Here is a 19,153-nt window from a genome sequence, read left to right on the forward strand (position 1 = left end):
GGGGTCTGGAGCGGAAGGGCTAAGCCTGTCCCTGGCAGGCTGCTGCTATTGTACTTGTGTGTCACACACGTCCCACTGAGCAGGGCCCCAAGGGAGATACTCTCCAGCCCTCCCAGATGACAATAACCCCCTTGGGGGGCCTGGCTGCTTCCTCCAGGCCTGGGAGGGACCTTCCTGCTGGTGGAGGTTGTGCCCGAGAACGAGAACCTCCTGCCACGGCTTCTTGGGCGGGCAGCCCCGCTCGTGGCAGTGCCAGCGCCCGCCTTGCTGTGATGTCTGCTCTCCCCTTGGCTGCCCTGCCTAACCCATGTGGTGCTGTGCTCCTGGGGAGTGTGGCCCAGAGCAGCTGCAAGAGGGAAAGTGGCAGCTTCTGTCCCCAAAAAAGCTCAGGGAAGGGATTTTGGGGAGTTGCTTCCAGGCACCTCCTTAGGTCGGGGAAGGGCAGGATGATGCTCTTTGTGCTCTGGACATGGGAGGGGAAAGATGGGAGAGGGATCTTGTCTTCTGTCCCTGTGCACATTCCCCTCATCACCCTGCAGTGTGGTGCAAACAGCTCGGCTTTGCCCCCGTGCTCCTCCCAGCTGCTGGCTGGTCCCAGCATGGCGTGGGGAGACGGAGCCCCTGAACCAGGCTGTGGGTTCAGCTTGCTCAGTTTGGGGCTGCTGGTGGCACACAAGCTGTGCTCCTCCGCCCAGGGCTGCCAGGGCACTGTCCAGCTGCTTGCTGCGGGCCCTGAGGAGCGTTTCTGAGCTGCCCATGCAGGCAGAGTGCGGCTGGGACACACTCTGGGCAGCACACGTCAGCCAGGTATGACTCTGCTGCTCAGCCAACTCCAGCTCTCCCTCTCTCTGCAATTTGTCACAACAAACTCGTTGAACAAGAGGTGTCATCGCTCCAGGGCCAGCAGGATCCCAGGGGACACAGCGGGCAGTGCCCAGGCACCGTTCTTGCCGAGGCAGAGCCCCAGTCCCCCCGTGCCAGGTGCAGGGTACCCAGCTTTCACAGTCTGCTGGCAGGATGTGGCTGTTTCTACTTCCCTGGCTTCTCCCTGTCCTTCCCAGCTGTGTTGCACCACGGGATGCAGCAGCACAGGGTCTGATCCTGCTCTGTTGGCAGCTCCAGCACCCGTTTTCCCTGCAGCCGCTGTCTTGTACAGCCCCACTGGCACAGAGCTGCTGTGCTTGGGGTGGCCACAACTGCGGGGGTAACAACAGGGAAGCGACTTTCACCAGGGGTTTGTCTGCTTGTTCCAACCAGGTGTGTTTTACTTCACATTTATGGCACAAAACTCACCCCCACCAGCAGGCTTGGCGCTCGGCTGGGTCCTGTCCCCCTGCGCCTGCCCCCAGCCCTCCTCCTGTGCTGGTCTCCTGCTCCTGAGGTGGACTGAGGAGACACTGGATGTGCCACCCCTGCTCCTTCGTGGGGATCCCCGGTTCCACCGCCGGGCGTTTGGGCCCCGGTGTCGGCAGCAGCCATGCAGAAGGTGCCTGGCAGGCTCTTCCCTGCACCTTCTCCAGGCCGCAGGGCTGAGCGCTGGGCCGGGCGGGGGCTGCCTCGCCCCTCTCCCTCCTGGCTGCCGCCTCACCCGCTCCCACGGCCCTGCCTGCCCGGGCTCGCGGCCTCGGGTCCCCCTCCTGTGCGGAGAGGAGGAGCCCGAGGGAGGCCCCACACCCCGGGCCTGTGCCCGGGGAGCTCCGCCGCGTTCTTCGGCCAGGCTGGGGGCCACCCCTGAGCACCGGCCCGGACAGCGGCTCCCCGCGCCCCCGCAGCCGCCGGCAGGTCCCTCGGGCCGGGCTGAGCGGCGCCGCCGGGCCCGGGGCAGGTCCCCGCCTCGCCCGCGCGCCCCTCGCTGCGGCCGCTGCGCTGCCGGGACCCCCCCCGTGCCGCAGCGCCCTCTGTCGGCGGAGCTCACGCTGCGCCCCGGAGGGGGGGGGGGAGGCACACGACAGCGACCGGGCGCCACCATCCCTCCCGCCCCTACTCCCCCGCCGCGGCGCTGTTGGTAGGCGCCGGCGCGGTGGCTGACGGGAGTTGTAGTCGCGGGCGCGGCGGCGGCCGGGGGGGGACTCGCTTTCCCGGCGTGCCCCGCGCCGCCGCCGTGGGTGCGGGCCGCTCGCCGCCGCTCCGCTCCGCGTCCCCCGCCCCGTCCGCCCTGCCCGCGGCCGCCATGGGCTCCCTGCTCAGCCGGCGCATCGCGGGCGTGGAGGACATCGACATCCAGGCCAACTCGGCCTACCGCTACCCGCCCAAGTCCGGTGAGGGCCGCGGGGCCGCTCCCCTGGGCGTCGCGGACGGGCCCTGGCCGAGCCCGGGGCGGGGGGGAGGGGGGGGCGGTCCCGGGCCGGGCCGGGCCGGCCGCGGGGTCCCCGTGCGGAGGGGCCGCGGGTTGCCTGCAGCGCCCTGGCTCTGCCCGGGGCCTGGCCCGGGGGATGGCTGCGGCTTCCCGGGCTCAGCGGCGGTGCGGGGCCGGCTGCTGCCCGGCTGGGCGCGGGGGGTGCGCGGCACTCGGCTCCTCTCCCCGGGCAGCGCGGGGACTGCCCGCCCAGAGCCCTGCCGCGGGGAGAGGGGGCGCGGGGGGGCTTGGCAGGGACACGGGGTGGGACTCGGGGTGGAAGGGCCCCGCGGCGCAGCCTCCCGCAGCCCGGGGAGCGGCGGTGGCAGAGCTGCGGTGCTGGCCCAGGAGCCCGGGGTTGACATGCCCCGGGTACCTGCTGCTTTTCCAAAGGGAGATGCTCAGAAGATTAAAGAGATCTGTGAGCGGTTCTGTGCTGTTGGGATGAGCCCACGACTCACCCCAGCTTCAGAGACTGTCCTGGTTTGACTTGTTTAGAGAATCATGTTTGTTCTTCTCACAAACCCAGTCCTTGGGGGGATCCAGATGTTCTTTCCTCCTGCAGAATCCCTTCACTTACAGAGTTTTCTGAGTTTCCCCTCTGCCCTTACCCAGGCAGGGTAAGGACTTGGCAGGGCAGCAGTTTGGGTTCCCTCACTTTCTGCTTCAGCCTCTTCCTCCAGAGGCTGGGGTTGTGTGTGTGTGTCCCCTGGCCTGCTGGCTGGGGTGTTCTCAGGGCTGTGTGACAGAGTCCCCCTGTTTTGTTTGAGGGGGTGAAAGATCTCACATGGGGTGCTGCCATCAGGACGCTTTGTCTTGGGGCAGGTTGACCTGCAGCAAGACTGGTGTGGAGGAGGAGGAAGGGAGACCCCTTCCTGGATGAATTCATCAGCTGGTCTGGCTCTGTTAGGAAATCTAACCTGCTTTGTTTTTGTAGGGGTGTGAGGACTAGTTTCTTGGGCTGTAAGGAAAACAAAGTGTCACTGCTACGTTACAGCAGGACTCTGTGTGTCCCTTGGGTGGCTGGGGGGCTTTCCCAGTGTGGGAGGTGGGCTGGACACCAGCTGCCTGCTGGGGGGGCTGCTGGGGGGGCTCTGCTGTCGGTTTTTGTGCAGCCTGCAGATCACACCTGGCTCCTGCTGTCAGGTGGGGTTTAGGTGTGGACTGGACTGGATTTTAACCACCCTGTGCACTGCACATGAAACAGTGATTTCAAAGCATCACCCCTGTTGTTTCACTACTGGTGCAGTTACCCAGACTGGAATGTAATGGGATGTTGGCTTGTAGCTGAGGTCACCCTGTCACACACCTGATGCTGGGTCTGTGTGTTCACACACACCCTGCAAGGGGTCTGTTCACCAGGGTGTCACCAAAGAGCGTTCCCTGTGTGGTACCTCCCTGGTAGAACTGCACAGCTCATGCCTTCATGCAGGTGATTAAAGAGAAATCCTGGTGTCTCCTTTGAAAGCTTTGGCTGCAATTAGATGCTTGTTAATTTTCTGTTGTGCTTTCTGTGAGTTCTGTCTGAAAGCAGCACTGGCTTTAGGCTTGACCTTTCTCTTTGCCTTCTTTGGGTCTGTCTGACAAGGATTCTCTCAGCTTCAGGGAGGGAGAAGAGCTGTTCAAGCTCATTCTTGGCAGAACAAGAAACCATAGAATCAGAGACTCACAGGGGTTGGAAGGGACCCCCAGACGGTGCTGGAATCTCTCCAGAGATGGAGACTCCACACCCCCTGGGCAGCCTGTCCCAGGGCTCCCTCACCCTCACTGGGGAAAAGTTCTTCCCCATGGTGCTGTGGAACTCCCTGTGCTCCAACTTGCAGCCATTGCCCCTTGTCCTGTCCCCACAGACACTGAAAAGGGGCTGCCCATTTCCCCCTGCATCCCATCCTTCAGATATTGATAAACATTAATCAGGTCCCCCCTCAGTCTTCTCTTCTCCAGGCTGAACAGCCCCAGCTCACTCAGCCTTTCCTCACAGGGGAGATGCTCCAGGCCCTTCATCATCTCCATAGCCTCCTCTGGCCTCTCTCCAGGAGATCCCTGTCTGTTTGATCCCAGGGAGCACAGCACTGGACACAACACTCCAGGTGGGGCCTGAGCAGGGCAGAGCAGAGGGGGAGGATCCCCTCCTGTGACCATGAACACTGCTGAGGTGGAGACCCCAGGGAGGTTACTAGACCCCAGAGCAGTAAGGGCTGGTAGGATGGCAAATACCCCTCCCTTCTTCAGGTGGAGCCTGTTCAGAAGGACACTGTCCCTTCTGGTGGTCCTGGTATGTGACCAGAGGCTGGGAGGAGTGGCTGGGGTTGGTGCAGAGCCTGGCAGGGAGGTGGGAAGTGGCTGGAAGGGTGTCTGTGTCCAGCAAGCTGGAAGTAGTAGAGAAAGTTACTGGGCTAAACAGTAGTGAATGTGGGTGACAGTGACTGGGACTCTGGCTGGCTGGTGGCCAGTCACTGGTGCAGCTCCCCAGGGCTGTTTCAGGTCCAGTTCTTTTTAACATTGGCATAAAGGAGCTGGACACAGGGTGTCTGAAGCCAATCTGCAGGTGACACCAAGTTGGGAGGAGTTGGTGACTCCAGTGAGGGTGGAGAAGCCTTACAGGGACCTGGGCACCTCAGAGAGCTCTCTGGGCAGTCACCAGCCACGGGACGTGCTGGATCCTGCCCCTGGGAGGGGACACCCCTGGCTGCACATCCAGGCTGGAGGCCAGCTGTGCTGAGGGGGTTTGTGGGGTCTGGCTGACTGGCACAGGCAGCCCTGGCTGCTGGGGTGACCCAGCACAGCACGGCCAGCCCAGGGAGGGGACTGTCCCGCTCTGCCCTGCGCTGGGGAGGCCTCACCCCCAGTCCTGGGGGCAGGTTTGGGCAGCACAGGACAGGAGGGACACAGAACTGTTGGAGAGTGTCCAGAGGAGGGCAGTGAGGATGGGGAAGGGGCTGGAGGGGAAGGGTTGTGAGGAGAGGCTGAAGGCCCTTGGATTGTGCAGCCTGGAGAAGAGGAGGCTGAGGGGAGACCTCATGGGGTCTGTGGCTTCCTGATGAGGGTATTGAAGGGGTAGGAGCCAATCTCCCCTCTTTGGGATGGAACCTGAGGGAACAGCATGAAGCTGCGACAGGGGAGGGTCAGGCTGGGTGTCAGGAAGGGGTTCTGTGCTGAGAGGGGGTCAAGCACTGGCACAGGCTCCCCAGGGAAGGTGTCACAGCCCTGAGCTGGGCTGAGGGCAAGAAGCATCTGGATGATGCCCTCAGTCCCAACTCTGACTGGGCTGGGCCTGGGGGGAGCCAGGGGTTGGACTTGATGGTCCTGATGGGTCCCTTCCAGCTCAGGAGGCTCTGGGACTCCCCGATGCTGGGAAATGGTTGCAGGGTGTTCCCTGCCCTGGCCCAGGGATGGGGCTGCTGCACCAGGTAGTGCTGGGCCTGGGGGAGCCAGGGCTGGCTGCAGAGGCTGCAGGGACTGTCCAGCTCTGGCTGGATGACTCTGCTGTGCTCACTGTGGGGTCAGCCAGCCTGCTCTGTGAAGGAATCCCCCTTGGTCCTTGGGAGTCTGGGTCCCTCCTGAGGCATCCACAGATCATTCAGCAGCTTTGTTGCAATTGGGTTTGTAGTTAAATGTAGTTAAAAACTCCTCTGAAAACACCCTGCTTACACCTCCCAAGTTGTGGGTGTGGATCACCTGGAGTTCCCCTCCTGCTCTGGGGGGGGCTGAGGGTGCTGGAAAGCTGTGACACCCCCTTCCCTTCTCTAGTCCCTCCTCACTGGTACTTTCCCACCTCTCTTGCTTGCTTTGAGGAGACTTGTGCTGGCATTGCAGGTGCCTGACTGGTTGGAAGGGGGTTGGAGAAGGGCCTGGCTGGTACAGAAGGGTGGGTGCCCCCCCCAAACAGGCTAAAAAGGGGTGCTTGCCAGCAGCAGTTGTGATCTTCCTGCTCTGAGCACAGAAGCACAGTGAAGATGATGCATGTTCTTGGGTGCAGTCTCATGGTGCCCCCATGGCTCCAGCAGCCAGTGAGCAGTGCACCAGTGCTCTCTTGCAGCTCCTCTGTCAGCTTGTCTCCTGTTCCAGCTCCCCTGCAGCCTGTGCCCTTGGGGTGGCTGTTCTCCTCTGCAGTTGGGTCTTGAAAGAGTGTTTTGGGGAGGTGAAAAAGGTGGCAGATCACACTCTGAAGGTGAACTGCTTTGTTGTTTGGGAACGATGCTTTAATCAAAGAAAGAAGAGTTTTAAATGGGAGAGAAGTACCCAGAGTTGTACCCAGCCCATCACCTTGTGTGCACTGAGACAGCTCAGGGCAGCAGCAGGTTCCTGCACTCTGTGTGTGAGGTTTCACCCTGCAAGGCACAGCCCTCATCTCCACTGCTCCTGCTGTGGCTCTCAGGGGGTTTCAGCCTGACCCTTGGCTGGAGCATTCCCCAGCTGCTCCCCAGCTGCTCCCCAGCACTGGGCTGGAGTGCTCATGGGTCACAACCAGTTTCTTTTGCTCCTTGTGTGCTGCTGGATTGTGTTTAACCCAGCTCAGAGGGCTTGTGGTGGCCCAGGAAGGATGATGGGCAATGAGGAAGGCAAGGTGGCCTCATCCAGCTGTGGTTCTGGGTCAGGCTCAGGCTGCCCCTTGGCGTGCTCTGGTGGGGAGTAATTAAAAGGACTCAATTTCTATCACTTCACTGTTACTTCTAATAACAGTGAGAAGCCCTAAGTGCACATCTAGTGGCTTTCTGTGGTGAGTGCTGGCTTTACAGGGCTGTGGTTCTGCTGTTGGCTCTGTGTGCCTGGTGGTGTTGGGTGCTGAGTCCCCAGGGCTCTGTGTGCCTGGTGGTGTTGGGTGCTGAGTCCCCAGGGCTCTGTGTGCCTGGTGGTGTTGGGTGCTGAGTCCCCAGGGCTCTGTGTGCCTGGTGCTCTTGGGTGCTGAGTCCCCTGCCAGCACGTGTGTCGCATCCAGGGGGTGTGTTTCCATGGTCACAGGATTAGGACACCAGTTTAGGGAGAAGTGGTTGTGGCTGGAGCAAGCTGGTGCCTGCATGCTGGTGTGGTTGTGGTACTGAAGCCCTGCCACCACGCTGGGCTCAGCCTGGAGTAGTTTGGTGTCACTTGGTGCCCTGGAGAAGCCTGGGGTTCCAGCCTGGTTTTGTGTGGGACAGACTCAGACCTGGCCATCCTGCACTGGCCCTGGGGTGTTTTTCCAGCTGATGTCAAGTTTTCCACCACAGCAGCTTCTCCAACAACTGCTGCTTGTACTTCACCTCCCATCACCATTCCTGTTCTCTTTTATCTCATGGGTTGTGTGCTGATGTGTGCTGGGGAAACAAAGTCAAAGCCACAGCTTTTCTGTACCCTGGCATGTTTCTCCTTGGTTATCTGGGTATGATTCTTTCCTTGGAAGGGTGTTGCTGCCTTTTCCTGGAGGATTTCTGTTTGCAGCAGTTCTGTGGAGAGTTAATCCCAAGATTTTTTTGCTTTTCTTCTCTTTTTTTTCCCTGCCAAAGAGGATGGTGCTTAGCATCTCCCTTGTGTCCACAGCTGCAGAGCTCCAGTGCCTGTGGAAGGTAGGTCAGGGCTGGTTTGCAGACAGGGGACACACCTGTGGGAACAGGGTTCAGGGGGCTGGGTAGTCTGGCTGGAAGCCTGCAGCTCTCTGGAGAGGGGGTAGAACCTGGAGGTGTAGCTGCAGTGGGATTGTGATGCACAGAACAGATAGATGGGTCTTCTAGGGACGTTAGAACCATGCTGGTCTTGTGCCAGATGACTGGAAGAGAGGACACCTCACTTTTTCCTTCCTGAAGTTTCTCTGTCCTTTTAGTCCTCAGTGTGGTGTTTACAGAAGTGGTTTTTTAAGGCATTTTGTCTCCCACTTGGGCAAACTCAGACGCTGCTGACAGGGGCTGAGGGAATCGTGGACAATCGTGATCGTACCTTGAGACCTCTGAGGTCAACCTGTGGTGTAATAACAGCTTTCTGAAGGCTTGCAATGGAGTTATCTCTTGTTTAGCCACTAAAATTGCTGTTACAAGTTTGTGAAGCCAGTTTACTGCCACCCTCACCTGTGAGTTGTGCTGCTGAGCCCTTGTGTGTGTGGCAGCTTTTGTCCCCGTGGGAGCGCTGTCAGAGCCCCAGGGTGCTGCGCTCCCCAGCACGGTCCCCTCTGAGCTCCTCTCAGGGACTTTCCTCGTGCTGTCTGACTGGCACAGTGTTTCTTATTTGCTCCTGGGGGAGACATCAGTGGGGGAAAACCAAACAGCCCAAGCTGCAGAAGGTGACTTCCCAGCAGGATGGATGTGGAGCAGTGCTCTCCAGTGAGAGAGGTGCTGCCTTGTGGGGAGGGGGAGCCTGTGTTTGGGAGAAATCCCCAGAAAGGAGCTCTGAGGGGATCACAGGGAGTGTGGCAGGTGCCCTGAGCATGGTAGTTGAGCATCTTGGTGCTGCCCCAGTCGTGCAGGGACAGCTTGTTGTCCCAGGGTGCTGGGTGATGCTCCCCAGGAGGGCTGGCTGCCTGTGGTGGTGCTGAGCAGCCCTCACTCCGTGTCCTCTGCACACAGGATGCAGAACCTCTTCCACAGGCAGGATAGGCTCTGGATTCATGAGTTTGTGGAGGTGAGTCACAGAGTCATTAAGGTTGGAAAAGGCCTCCAAGATCATCTAGTCCAACTGTCCCCCTACCACCTGTATCACCCACTAACCCCTGTCCCTCAGTACCTCATCCAACCTTCCCCTGCACACCCCGAGGGACGGTGACCCCACCACCTCCCTGGGCAGCCCGTTCCGATGCCCAAACACTCTTTCAGAGAAGAAATGTCTCCTCATTTCTAACCTGAACCTCCCCTGGTGCAACTTGCAGCCGTTCCCTCTCATCCTGTCACTGGGTATCTGTGAGAAGAGGCTGACCCCAGCTCACCACAACCTCCTTTCAGGGAGCTGGAGAGAGCAGTAAGGTCTCTCCTGAGCCTCCTCTTCTCCAGACTGAACAGTCCCAGTTCCATCAGTCGCTCCTCATCAGACTTGTGTTCCAGCCCCTTCCCCAGCCTGGTTGCCCTTCTCTGGACACACTTCAGGGTCTTGATGTCCTTCTTGTAGTGAGGGGCCCAAACCTGAACCCAGTATTTGAGGTGTGGCCTTAGGATCACTCGTTCATGGGGTGTTAGGGAGCTGTCTGACTGATCCCAGATACTCAGGTGCTGTGGACATCCTGCAGAAGCACCAACCTCACAGCTAATGAGACAGAAAAGCACAGTCCTGCTTGAGCCACGTGAAATGCAAAATCTATTCCAAACCCCAAGTGTTCACCCTGCTTCTCTGAACTTGGTGTAAGCATGAACCACCTGTGGGTGTCTCAGGTGGAGAGCTGGGGTCAGGCTAGCTGTGCTTGGAGGTCAGGCGTGGAAAGTGCTGCCTGTCATTTGGAACATGACTGTTTTGTTGGGGTGATGCTGTAGGACAGATTCTAGGTAGGTTCTGGACCTGTGCTGGAGCTGGTTGTTGGATCTGGGAAGAAAGGAGTGTTTAATATAGACACCTGGGTGCTTGCAAGCTGAGCTCAGCCTTAGCTGAGTGCTGCCATCGCCCTGAAAGCGCTGCCACCCATGCAGGGGAAGAGGAGCCTTTCTTGGAGCATAAAGGGGAAAATGCCTTAATGGGAAAAACATGAGACCTCTTGTGTTTTGGAGTGAATTGTGCTGAGTCCTGGCTGGAGGAACCACAACCCCTTCCATCAGGCCTCTGTGCCAGTTGGGATGACGAGTTGCTGCTTCTGGAGCGAGTTGTTGTGAAAGAAACCTCAGTGTGTCTGGGGAGGTGAGTGTGCTGCTGGCCCTGTCCTTCCCTCGGAGCCTGGGAGCCCCAGTCTGGAGCCTCCAGGGAGATGGGGTGTGGAGCAGTTGGATTTTGGTTTGCTGCTGGTGCTGCTGTCTGTGACTCCCTGGAGCTCCTGTGTGAGAGCCTTTCTCTGAGGTCCTTCTGGGAGGCAGCTTCACTTGTGGTGCTGCCACACTCCAGGTGGGTTTGGCTGATGGTTCATCCAGTGCTCAGAGATGAACAGAGCCAACCTGTGGCAGAGCTTTCAGCACTCAGGTTCCCTTCAGTCCCAGCATTTCTCTCCTCCATGTTCCTGCTTTTCAACCTGGCAGTGTTGCTCATGAAACTGGCCATCAGGGTGTCCTGTTTCCAGCACTCAGGGGAAAGGGTTTGCATGGTTGTTGCCCTGGGACATGGGAGTGAAGGAGGGGAGAGGAAGCAGACCTTGCCCAGCTGGAAGCTTTGCAGTGGGAGGAAGGCTCTCTGATGGTGTTTGTGGGACTGTGCTTCACCTGGGAAGGTGGAGAAAAGGAGTTCATCAGAAAGAGCTGACTCTCACTGCACCCCTCTCTCTGGAAAACAAGTTTAAATGGAATTACATCCACTGTAATGATTTATCATGGGCTTCCCCCACCCCCTGCTCTCTGCTCCTGCTGCTGGCAGTGGAGGTCAGTAGTACAGGGAAGGAATGAAGCAACAAGTCTTTTCCTGTGTCTTGTGCTCTTTTGTACTTGTGAATTCAAACAAGTGAGTGGGGAGCACTCATTTAATGAGTTTTTAATATTCCCTTGTCTTTGGGGTTGTTTGTTTTTTTCTAGGAAACTACTTTGCAAGTCACTTCTTCATGGGAGGTGAGAAGTTTGACACCCCTCACCCTGAGGGCTACCTCTTTGGTGAGAACATGGATCTGAACTTCCTTGGGAACAGACCTGTTCAGGCAAGTTCCTCTGTGCTGTTTTACCCTTTTTTTTTTGGAAAATCTTGTGTAGGGCTTGTAGAGAAGGACAGCCCAGCACAGACTGAGAGACCCTCGCTCCTTGGGGAGTGTGGTTCCAGCCTGAGGTGCAGGAACCTTGCACCCTGTGCCCCAGCTTGCTGGCTGCTGTAGCTGCTCAGGTGCAAGCAGAGATTTTCTAAGTAGTAGAATTCACCTTCTGGGCTTAGTTTTCCCTTAAGGCAGAAGGCAGAAGTGGTTCAGAAGGACAGGGACTCAGCAGTACAGATTTTGTGTAAAACATGCTGTGGAGAGGAGGAGGCTGGGCAGCAGATCCACCCTCAGAGCCTGGGCTTCCCAGGGCATGTCAGATAATGCTGGCTGGAAGCTATGCTGAGGCTGTTCTCTGTGTGAGTGAGAGTGAACAAGTGGCCTGACTGGGTGTAGGGCAGTGAGAAGACAGCTCTTGGCATTTTCTGATGTTCATTTGCTTTGTAACCCTGGTGGGCTGCTCAGAAGGGCTGTCCTTGAGTCTCCCCTGCTGGAACATGGAGGTGTTTGGGGGATCAGAGGTGTCTGAGGGGACTGTGAGAAGCAGCCTGCTCATGCAACTGGCTTGTTCTTCGGTTCTGAACAGGAATAGTGCTGGTGGGAGTAACAGGAATTTTCTGCAGGCGTGAAGTTTGGGGTTCCTCTTGCACCTCAGGGCTGCTGAAAAAGAACCAAGAAGTTTGGAGCTGTTTTTCAGAGGGCTGGAGAGGAAAGGGAAGGGAGCTGCTTGCTTTGCCAGCTGTTTTCTTCCTGCAGCTTCAGAACAAGAAAGAAACACTGGTCATGGCTTTGAGAAAAGCTGTGACTTGGTTAATTTGGGCTTGGAGTGCTCGGGGGCAGAATGACTTGATGTTTCAGTTTGGTGACAAGCAGGTTATCCTCAGGCCATGCTGTTGGTCTTCTCTCTGCCACAGTTAGTTAACAGGATGCTGCTGGGCAGAAGGGAGAACCTGGAGAGCCCCTGTTCCAGCAGAGAGTGGAGATGAGCAACGGGCAGCAGGGCCTTCACTGGAAACTCTTGTCACAGAGCAAGACAGGGGTGGGGATACTCACCACACAGCCTGTGTGGTGCCTGCACACAGGGCCTGTGCAGGGCAGTGGTTAAAAGCTGAGTGCTCCTCCTTTTCCCTGGGACTGAGGCCTGCATGGTGCTCTGACAGCAGCAGCAGAGCAGCTGTTAGCCTGTGGCTGTAGGGACTAGCCTTGCACAGTGAAATTCCCTGCATGTCTCAGCCTGGGTTTCCTTGCAGACATCCTGGCACTGAGTTTCATCACTGCTTTTGAGAGGAGTGGGTGAGAATGCTATTAACACAGGGGTTTGGATGTTTGCCAAGGGAGGCTGTAGGTAGTTTGCCTGTGTAAAGTTAATGCCCTTGGGCAGCTCTGATTAATCTTCAAGGAAAAAAAACCTCTTGAAATGCAGAGCAGCACAACTGCTTTCTGAACAGGGGCCAAGTCCTCTCCTGGGAGTAACTGAGGTCTGGGCTGCTGTGTGTAGAGCAGCACTACCACCCACAGCACCCAGCCATCAGGGTGCAGGGCTGCTGCCCTGTGAACTCTTTGGTGCCTGGGGCTGTGGCACTGCATCTCCTGTTGGTCAGGAGATGGTGTGTCTTCCCTCAGGCCCTGGTTCTTGCCCCACCAACACGATTCTGTGGTCTGAGGGGACGGTGCTGAAGGATTTTGTCCTGGAGCTGCCCTGAAGTTCTGCTGCAGCAGCACTCTGCAACCTGTTCAGAGTTCATTTCTCATGAAACATGGATAATTAGTACTTCTGCCCTGTGTCAGTCGCTCTCTCCGCCGCTACAGCGTACCCAGCAGCTGTGTGTGTGTGTGGAGGACTCCAGCTCCCATGGATTTGGGTGGCAGTGCTGTTCCTGGGCCATTCCAAGCCATGTCCCCTGCCTCTGTGCCTCGGTGCTGTGCTGCTGCTCTGGCACAGCCTGGCTGTGTCTCCAGTCTGAGTGCTGCCCAGCTTGGGTGCTTGAGCAGCCGCCTTTGAGGGGCAGTGGGGATCCAGCAGACAGCTCTGCAGCTCTGCAGTCACCACAGTGAGCAGCTTCCTCAGCCCTTCTCACTGGAGATCCTGTGACCAGTGAGGAGAATTACAGTCTGGAGCATTGTGGTCCTTTATTCAAAGGACAGTCAGCCAGAGAAGGTCTCTTGACTGTAGAACAGGAGGAGGCCCCTATCCCTGTGTCTTTTCTTTTCCAGAACATTTGCCCCATTGTTTCAGGGTAAGAAGTTGCCCCCAGTAATGCAGGGCTGTGGCATGCTGATGAGCAGCCACTGTTTTTGCAGCTGTAACACACATGAGAGAGCTGCATTTCTTCTGCTCAAGCAGGAGGTGGTTTCTTTAGCTGAGATAAAAGCCTGTCAGAGCAGGGCTGACCAGGCTGAGAATTCAGGGTGCAGAAAAAGAGTTTGTGAAAATGCCCTTTCTCAAACATGTTGTCCCAATGTGAGCTGTTACTGCTGGCAGGATTCTCACCCCTAAGCATGCCTGGTTTATCTGTGAATGGAATTCTCTGTTCCTGGTCCTCGGGGCTGTTGTACTGAATACCCTTAAGGGGAGATGCTTCTTGGTCTGGGTGAATTGTGTGCTAGGTAACATGCTGCTCCCTTTTATAGCATAGTAATACAGCTCTTTGCTTTTCTCTTCCAGTTTCCCTATGTAACTCCAGCTCCACATGAGCCAGTGAAGACACTGAGAAGTCTGGTGAATATCCGCAAGGACTCTCTCCGGCTCGTGAGGTACCAGCACTGCCTGACCCTTACGGGTTGTCCCGACCAGTGAAGGTTCTGGAGAAGCAGCTGAATGCCAGATCCTTGAAGCTAGATAGGTTGGGTGGTTTCTGTGTACCCCTGTGGTCAGAGCTTTCAGGGAGTTTGTGTTCCTTATCCCCAGACTTGAGTACTCTGTGTTTTCTAACAGGACCAGTGATGTATCTGTCCCTGCAGGACAGGCCAGACTGGTAAAAACCCCCATGAAATCGTTACAGAAGGCATCAGTCAGGTCAATAAACCCTATGGACAGATTCCTTCTGTGTTCTCATGTGAGGAGAATCCAGACAGTAGCAGATCCTGGTGCACGTCACAGGCTGGGAAGACTGGCTGGTCTTGAGTGAAACCTCCTCAGGGTTGTCTTGCAGCTGAGAGAAAGTGTGGTGCTCGTGTCACACAGTTGTCACAGTGGCTTGTGTCCCATGAAGCAGGTCTGGATAGTCATGGAGATCTGTTGCCTTTCCCTGCTCTGTGCTGGGATCTAAACCAGCGCTGTCTGGGTTGAGTGCAGTGGCTGAGGCTTGGACCTGCAGCTCCCTCCTTCAGGCAGATGGCACAAGTCCAGGCCCAGTGTAGAGTGCTTTGTTTGGGGCTGAGCACCCGGGCAGGTGGCCAGGCAGAGCATTTCTCAGAGATCCCTGAGGAACTTTGGATTCTGTGGTTTGGGTGCAGGGCTGGAGCACTGGCAGGGGCCCAGCTGCAGCTCCCAGCCAAGCTGGTTCTGAGCGTGTGGTGTGATGTAACTGGAGTTACAACCACACAGAGCCACGCAGCTTGTTTGTATTTGCAGACTGAAGGTGTGTTTTTGTTGTCTTTGGCTCTTCTAAAATGAGCAATACCTGTGGTTTCCAAACTGACTGAACAGGAGGAAAGGGAAGAAGGGAAAAGCAGCCCTTGCCAAGCTGCCAGGCTTTTTCAGCTCAAGGGTGAAGTGCTTCTCTAGGAAGAAAAGTCTTGCCTTCCTCCCACACTTGCTGTGGAAGGGGTATTTTGTTCTCACAGGCACCCACTGAAAGAGATTAACACCTCTCCAAGGCCAAGTGAGAAGTGGCTTTTCTCTGGGCAAGGCCTTGCTGTGGCTGGAGGAGCTGTGGTGGGGTGTAGTACCAATGGTTCTGTCACCCTGCTCTCTGGTTGTACCCTGTGTCCAACCCAGTGGAGCTGCAGCTCTGGGCTGTTTGAAACACGGTGTCCATGCCCTGTGACAGTGTCCAGGTTTGCATCCCCCTGTTCCCAGGACTATTGATCCTTTGTCTGCTTCCTGAGGTCTTGCACAGGTTCTTGTGCTGCTCCTGTGTTACTGCTGACAGCAGCCCTGCCAGCATGACTTGGATTTTGTGCTGATGTAGACCCAAAACAAGGTTCTAATTGCCAGTCCCCAGGGACACATTCTGTCTCCTGCCATTCTGGACTAGAGGCTTTTCCTTTCTCTCTCTGTAAAGACCCTTTGTGCTCTCCCCAGCTTGGTCTATTCACAACCAGTGGTTGAGCTTTGCACACTCTTTCCAGAACTAGCTAAGCTTAATTTACCACCTCCTCCACCAAATAAAAGCTGAATGTCCAGGTATAAAGGAGGTTCTGATGGTGAAGTCCTCATGAGCTTTTTTGTTTAACTGAAAATTCATTGCTGACCTGTGAAGGGGGTGTTGATCCATAGCTCAGAGTGTAGGGCTTTATGGAGGAACATGGGGAAATGTCCAGTCTGGGCTCCCTGCCCAGCTCTGACCAGGTGAAATTCCAACCTTTGCCAAATCCTGACTATTTACAGCAGCTGTGAAGAGAACCAATGAACCTGTGGGAATTGGTGTGGGATTTCTGAGTCTTCTATGTCTTGTCTGAGCACTCAGTTTCCAGCAGGATGAGACTCTGTGAACCTGGGAGGAAGGCAGTGTAATGTTTGTTAACTGCTAAGAGAAGCTGGCAGCCTCCTGGTGTCAGTACCTGCAGTGGTGTGAAAGGTGTCTGAGCAGCAGCAGTATCACAGAGAGTAATGAGGATGCCAAGTGCTTTGGGGAAGGGCCTGAGAGGGTGAGTGGTGATACAGGAGGGCCAAGGGGAGACAGGTGAGTTGCTGAGAGAGAAGGGAAATCCCTCCTCTTCCTTGTCCACTGAAGTGGGGCTGGTTTGGATCCTTGGAGCAGTTCCTGCTGTGCTGGTGGGGGTGCTGGCACTGCTTGTTCTGCAGCCCTGAGCAGCGCTGGGCTGTGTACAGATCTCTGCAGACCCCCTGACAGCACAGCCTCCACTGGATCATGATTTCTCCCTGTGGAAAGTCAGTGCTGGTAGAGATGTCAGGTACTTGTTGCTTCATTTAGTGCCTGCTCCAACACCCTTTAATGCTGGTCTCACAGTACGAAGTCAAACAATACTTCACCCTTATCCTACCTGCCTACTAAGCTGTCAGTCCAATATAATCACAGGATGAAATCAGGTTCAACTTGACCTATTTCTATAAAATCATTATGGCTGCTGTTAATTGTATTTTTATCTTTTAATTCTTTAACAGACAAGCAAAAAGTTCCAGCATTCCCATTGTTCTATCCAGAAACGATGTCAGACCAAGTGGCCTCAGCTCCCTTGGTCCTCCTGCTTTGCCTTTTTCATCATAACTCTGGATCAGCTGTTTGCTCTCAAAGGTGGTCAGTCCCTTCTGCTCTCTGCACGTGCCTGGGAGGCTGTGTCATTAAGTGTGGGCACGATGGAAAGGCACACTGAGCAAAGCCACTCATTTCTAGGTCTGTGCATGTGTCTGCCACCACCTCACACCCACACCGTCTGTAGGGCTTGGCTGAACCTACACCCTGAGCTCCCAGTGCTGCTGGAGACAGAAGAGCTCTTGAGCTGCCTGATCCACCTCCTTGTCTGCCCACGCCCCTCGTGAAGGTGGAAGGAATGCAGGATGTGTGACATGGTCTTGTTACTCACTCCAAGCTCCATCCTGCCCTTCCCACACCGTAAGGTGAAACACAGGATGTCTCTGCCTCTCAAAGTGTCCACTGAAACAGTCCTTGCCACTGGCTGCCATAGCTGCTCCCACAGCCTTTTCTCACATGAGCTCCTTGCTGTGTGCCAGATGGTTTTCTTGACCTGCAGCTCCAGGCCTGTTGCAGCAGGGAGATGTGTGCACAGCCTTGCTGTGGCTGTCACCATTCAGGCACATGTTTCCTGCCTGCTGCTCAGGTGAAGCTGTTGCAGACAGTCAGGGCTCTGACTTTGCTACTTCTCTAGCTGCTTCTCCCAGAAACCTTCCCTCCAGGCCCTGTAGTTGGTAGTGGCCCCTTGGTGGTTCCCAGGGTCTAGTCTAGGTTTAACCCCTTTTCTTCTTCAAAGGGTGGAAGCTCTTTCTGAGTGCTCGCAGGGACATGCAGAGGTGAAGCTGGGAGCAGGAGGGTGATCTGGGAACCAGTATGCTTTGTGTGACTTCACTGGGAAGACAACACAGGCAGTGGTTTTGCTAGTGCCATGTTGCTTTCACGTGATCTGCCCTCACCCCCAGGTTTCCCACCTCGGTACTTGGGGTCTTACAAGCATCTAGGTCAGTTTGAGAGTGTGTGTTGGGCATCTCTGTTTTAACAGCTCCCTGTGTGCAGTGAGTACAGGTCTGTGAGACGCTTTCATCAGTGGAAGGGGTGCTGGTTCTCCCCGACTCTGCTTCTAATGGAAGAACTGGCAAGCCTGTCGTAGCCTGGATCCAGTCAGACTCCCAGGCCCTGGGACTTGTCCTTTTATACTGGCACTTTGGGTGTGTTCTTTCTTGATTTGCTGTTCTGGCTGGGTAGACTCTCCGAGTCCTTCAGACAGGAGGGCAGGGGCATGCTGCAGAGGAGGGGTATGTTAGCACGTGCATGTGTCAGGCATTTCTTACACTGCTCTTGAATTTTATTTTGCACCTTTTGCATTAAATTGCTGAACATTTCATTCTTCTTCAGTGTGGCGTTAAGTAAAATTCACGCTGGAACCCTCTTCCTTAGGCAGCAGTTATTACACCTTGATTAACTTGGTAGGGAAGGATTCCCTTGATGGCTTAGGAAGGCCTGGCCTGGCCTGGCCGCCCCGCAAGGCCTGCCCGCCCCGCAAGGCCTGCCCGCCCCACAAGGCCTGGCCTGGCCTGGCCGCCCCGCAAGGCCTGGCCGCCCCGCAAGGCCTGGCCTGGCCTGGCCGCCCCGCAAGGCCTGGCCTGGCCGCCCCTCAAGGCCTGGCCTGGCTGCCCCCCAAGGCCTGGCCTGCCTGCCCCGCAAGGCCTGGCCTGGCCTGCCTGCCCCGCAAGGCCTGGCCTGGCCTGCCTGCCCCGCAAGGCCTGGCCTGGCCTGCCTGCCCCCCAAGGCCTGGCCTGCCTGCCCCCCAAGGCCTGGCCTGCCTGCCCCGTAAGGCCTGGCCTGCCCTGCCCGCCCTGCAAGGCCTGGCCTGCCTGCCCCCCAAGGCCTGCCTGCCCCCTTCTGAGTGTATTCCCAGCACAGCATATGCGTAGGGGCTGTTCAGGGGAGGGAGAGGCCGCTGATGCTGTGAAGTCAGAGATGGTGCCAAGCTTTTCCTGAACGGTTTCGCCTCTTGGCTTTGGCCCAGATGTTGTGGCTACTGAGGGCGTACTGACAGACAAGGGGGAGCTGTACACCTCTCACAGGCACCCTGTTGCATTCACCATCCCTACGCAGCGTGTGAGCTCACGGTGGTACCTACAGCTGTAGGATTCCAGCAGGGTTTGAGTTGACCTGTGAGATCTTCTCCTGTGAGCGTGTGGTGTTGGCTGCCTGTATCAGGAGCTGCTGGTCTCCCTGATGACAGCGTAACTCCCTTCCTGTCCATGCCCAGAGCTCGCTGCCCCTGAACTTGCTGTGTGTCACCTTCTCTGGGTGTGTTACCTTCTCCAGCAGCAGGGAGGAGGGGTCAGACTGGGCAGGGGGATCCAGCTGTACAGGGGCCCATAGCCACATTAGGACTCACCTCTCCATGAACTGGAATGACTTCCAAACCCATTCCCACACTGGCTGCCGTGCCTCTGGGATGCCCTTGAGTGTGTTCCTTCCTTGTCATCCAATACACGTGTGGAAGCCTCAGGCATCAGCAGCATCAAAGGTTCAGGGACGGTTTGTACACTTAAAGGCACCTGAAATTCCTGTATTTCCATGCTTTCTGATCATCTTCTGTGTGATACCTGGAGGTACCTTCTGCTGAGCTTCAGGAGTTCTTCATGTTAGAGGAACCTTGGCTTCTGCTGTTAGGCACTTTTTCATTTGCAGGATTAAAAGACTGAGGGTTTAGTCAGG

The 19,153-nt window shown here is 56.6% G+C and overlaps 1 protein-coding gene across 3 annotated transcripts in view; it reads left to right on the top strand.

Moving 5' to 3' along the window:
- Positions 1-2,170: 2,170 nt before the first annotated feature.
- The window catches only part of MGRN1 (mahogunin ring finger 1), a gene marked incomplete at its 5' end in the record, with an annotated part of 57,486 nt that continues 40,503 nt past the window's right edge, over positions 2,171-19,153 (top strand). For all 3 annotated transcript variants that reach the window (XM_084271077.1, XM_084271076.1, XM_084271078.1), the window contains 3 exons: positions 2,171-2,258; positions 10,939-11,057; positions 13,771-13,859. In XM_084271077.1, the coding sequence (XP_084127203.1) occupies positions 2,171-2,258; positions 10,939-11,057; positions 13,771-13,859 (296 nt within the window). The remainder of the gene's footprint in view (positions 2,259-10,938; positions 11,058-13,770; positions 13,860-19,153) is intronic.

This window comes from Gallinula chloropus (genome assembly GCF_964237585.1).
Source record: "Gallinula chloropus genome assembly, chromosome: 15".
NCBI lineage: Eukaryota > Metazoa > Chordata > Aves > Gruiformes > Rallidae > Gallinula > Gallinula chloropus.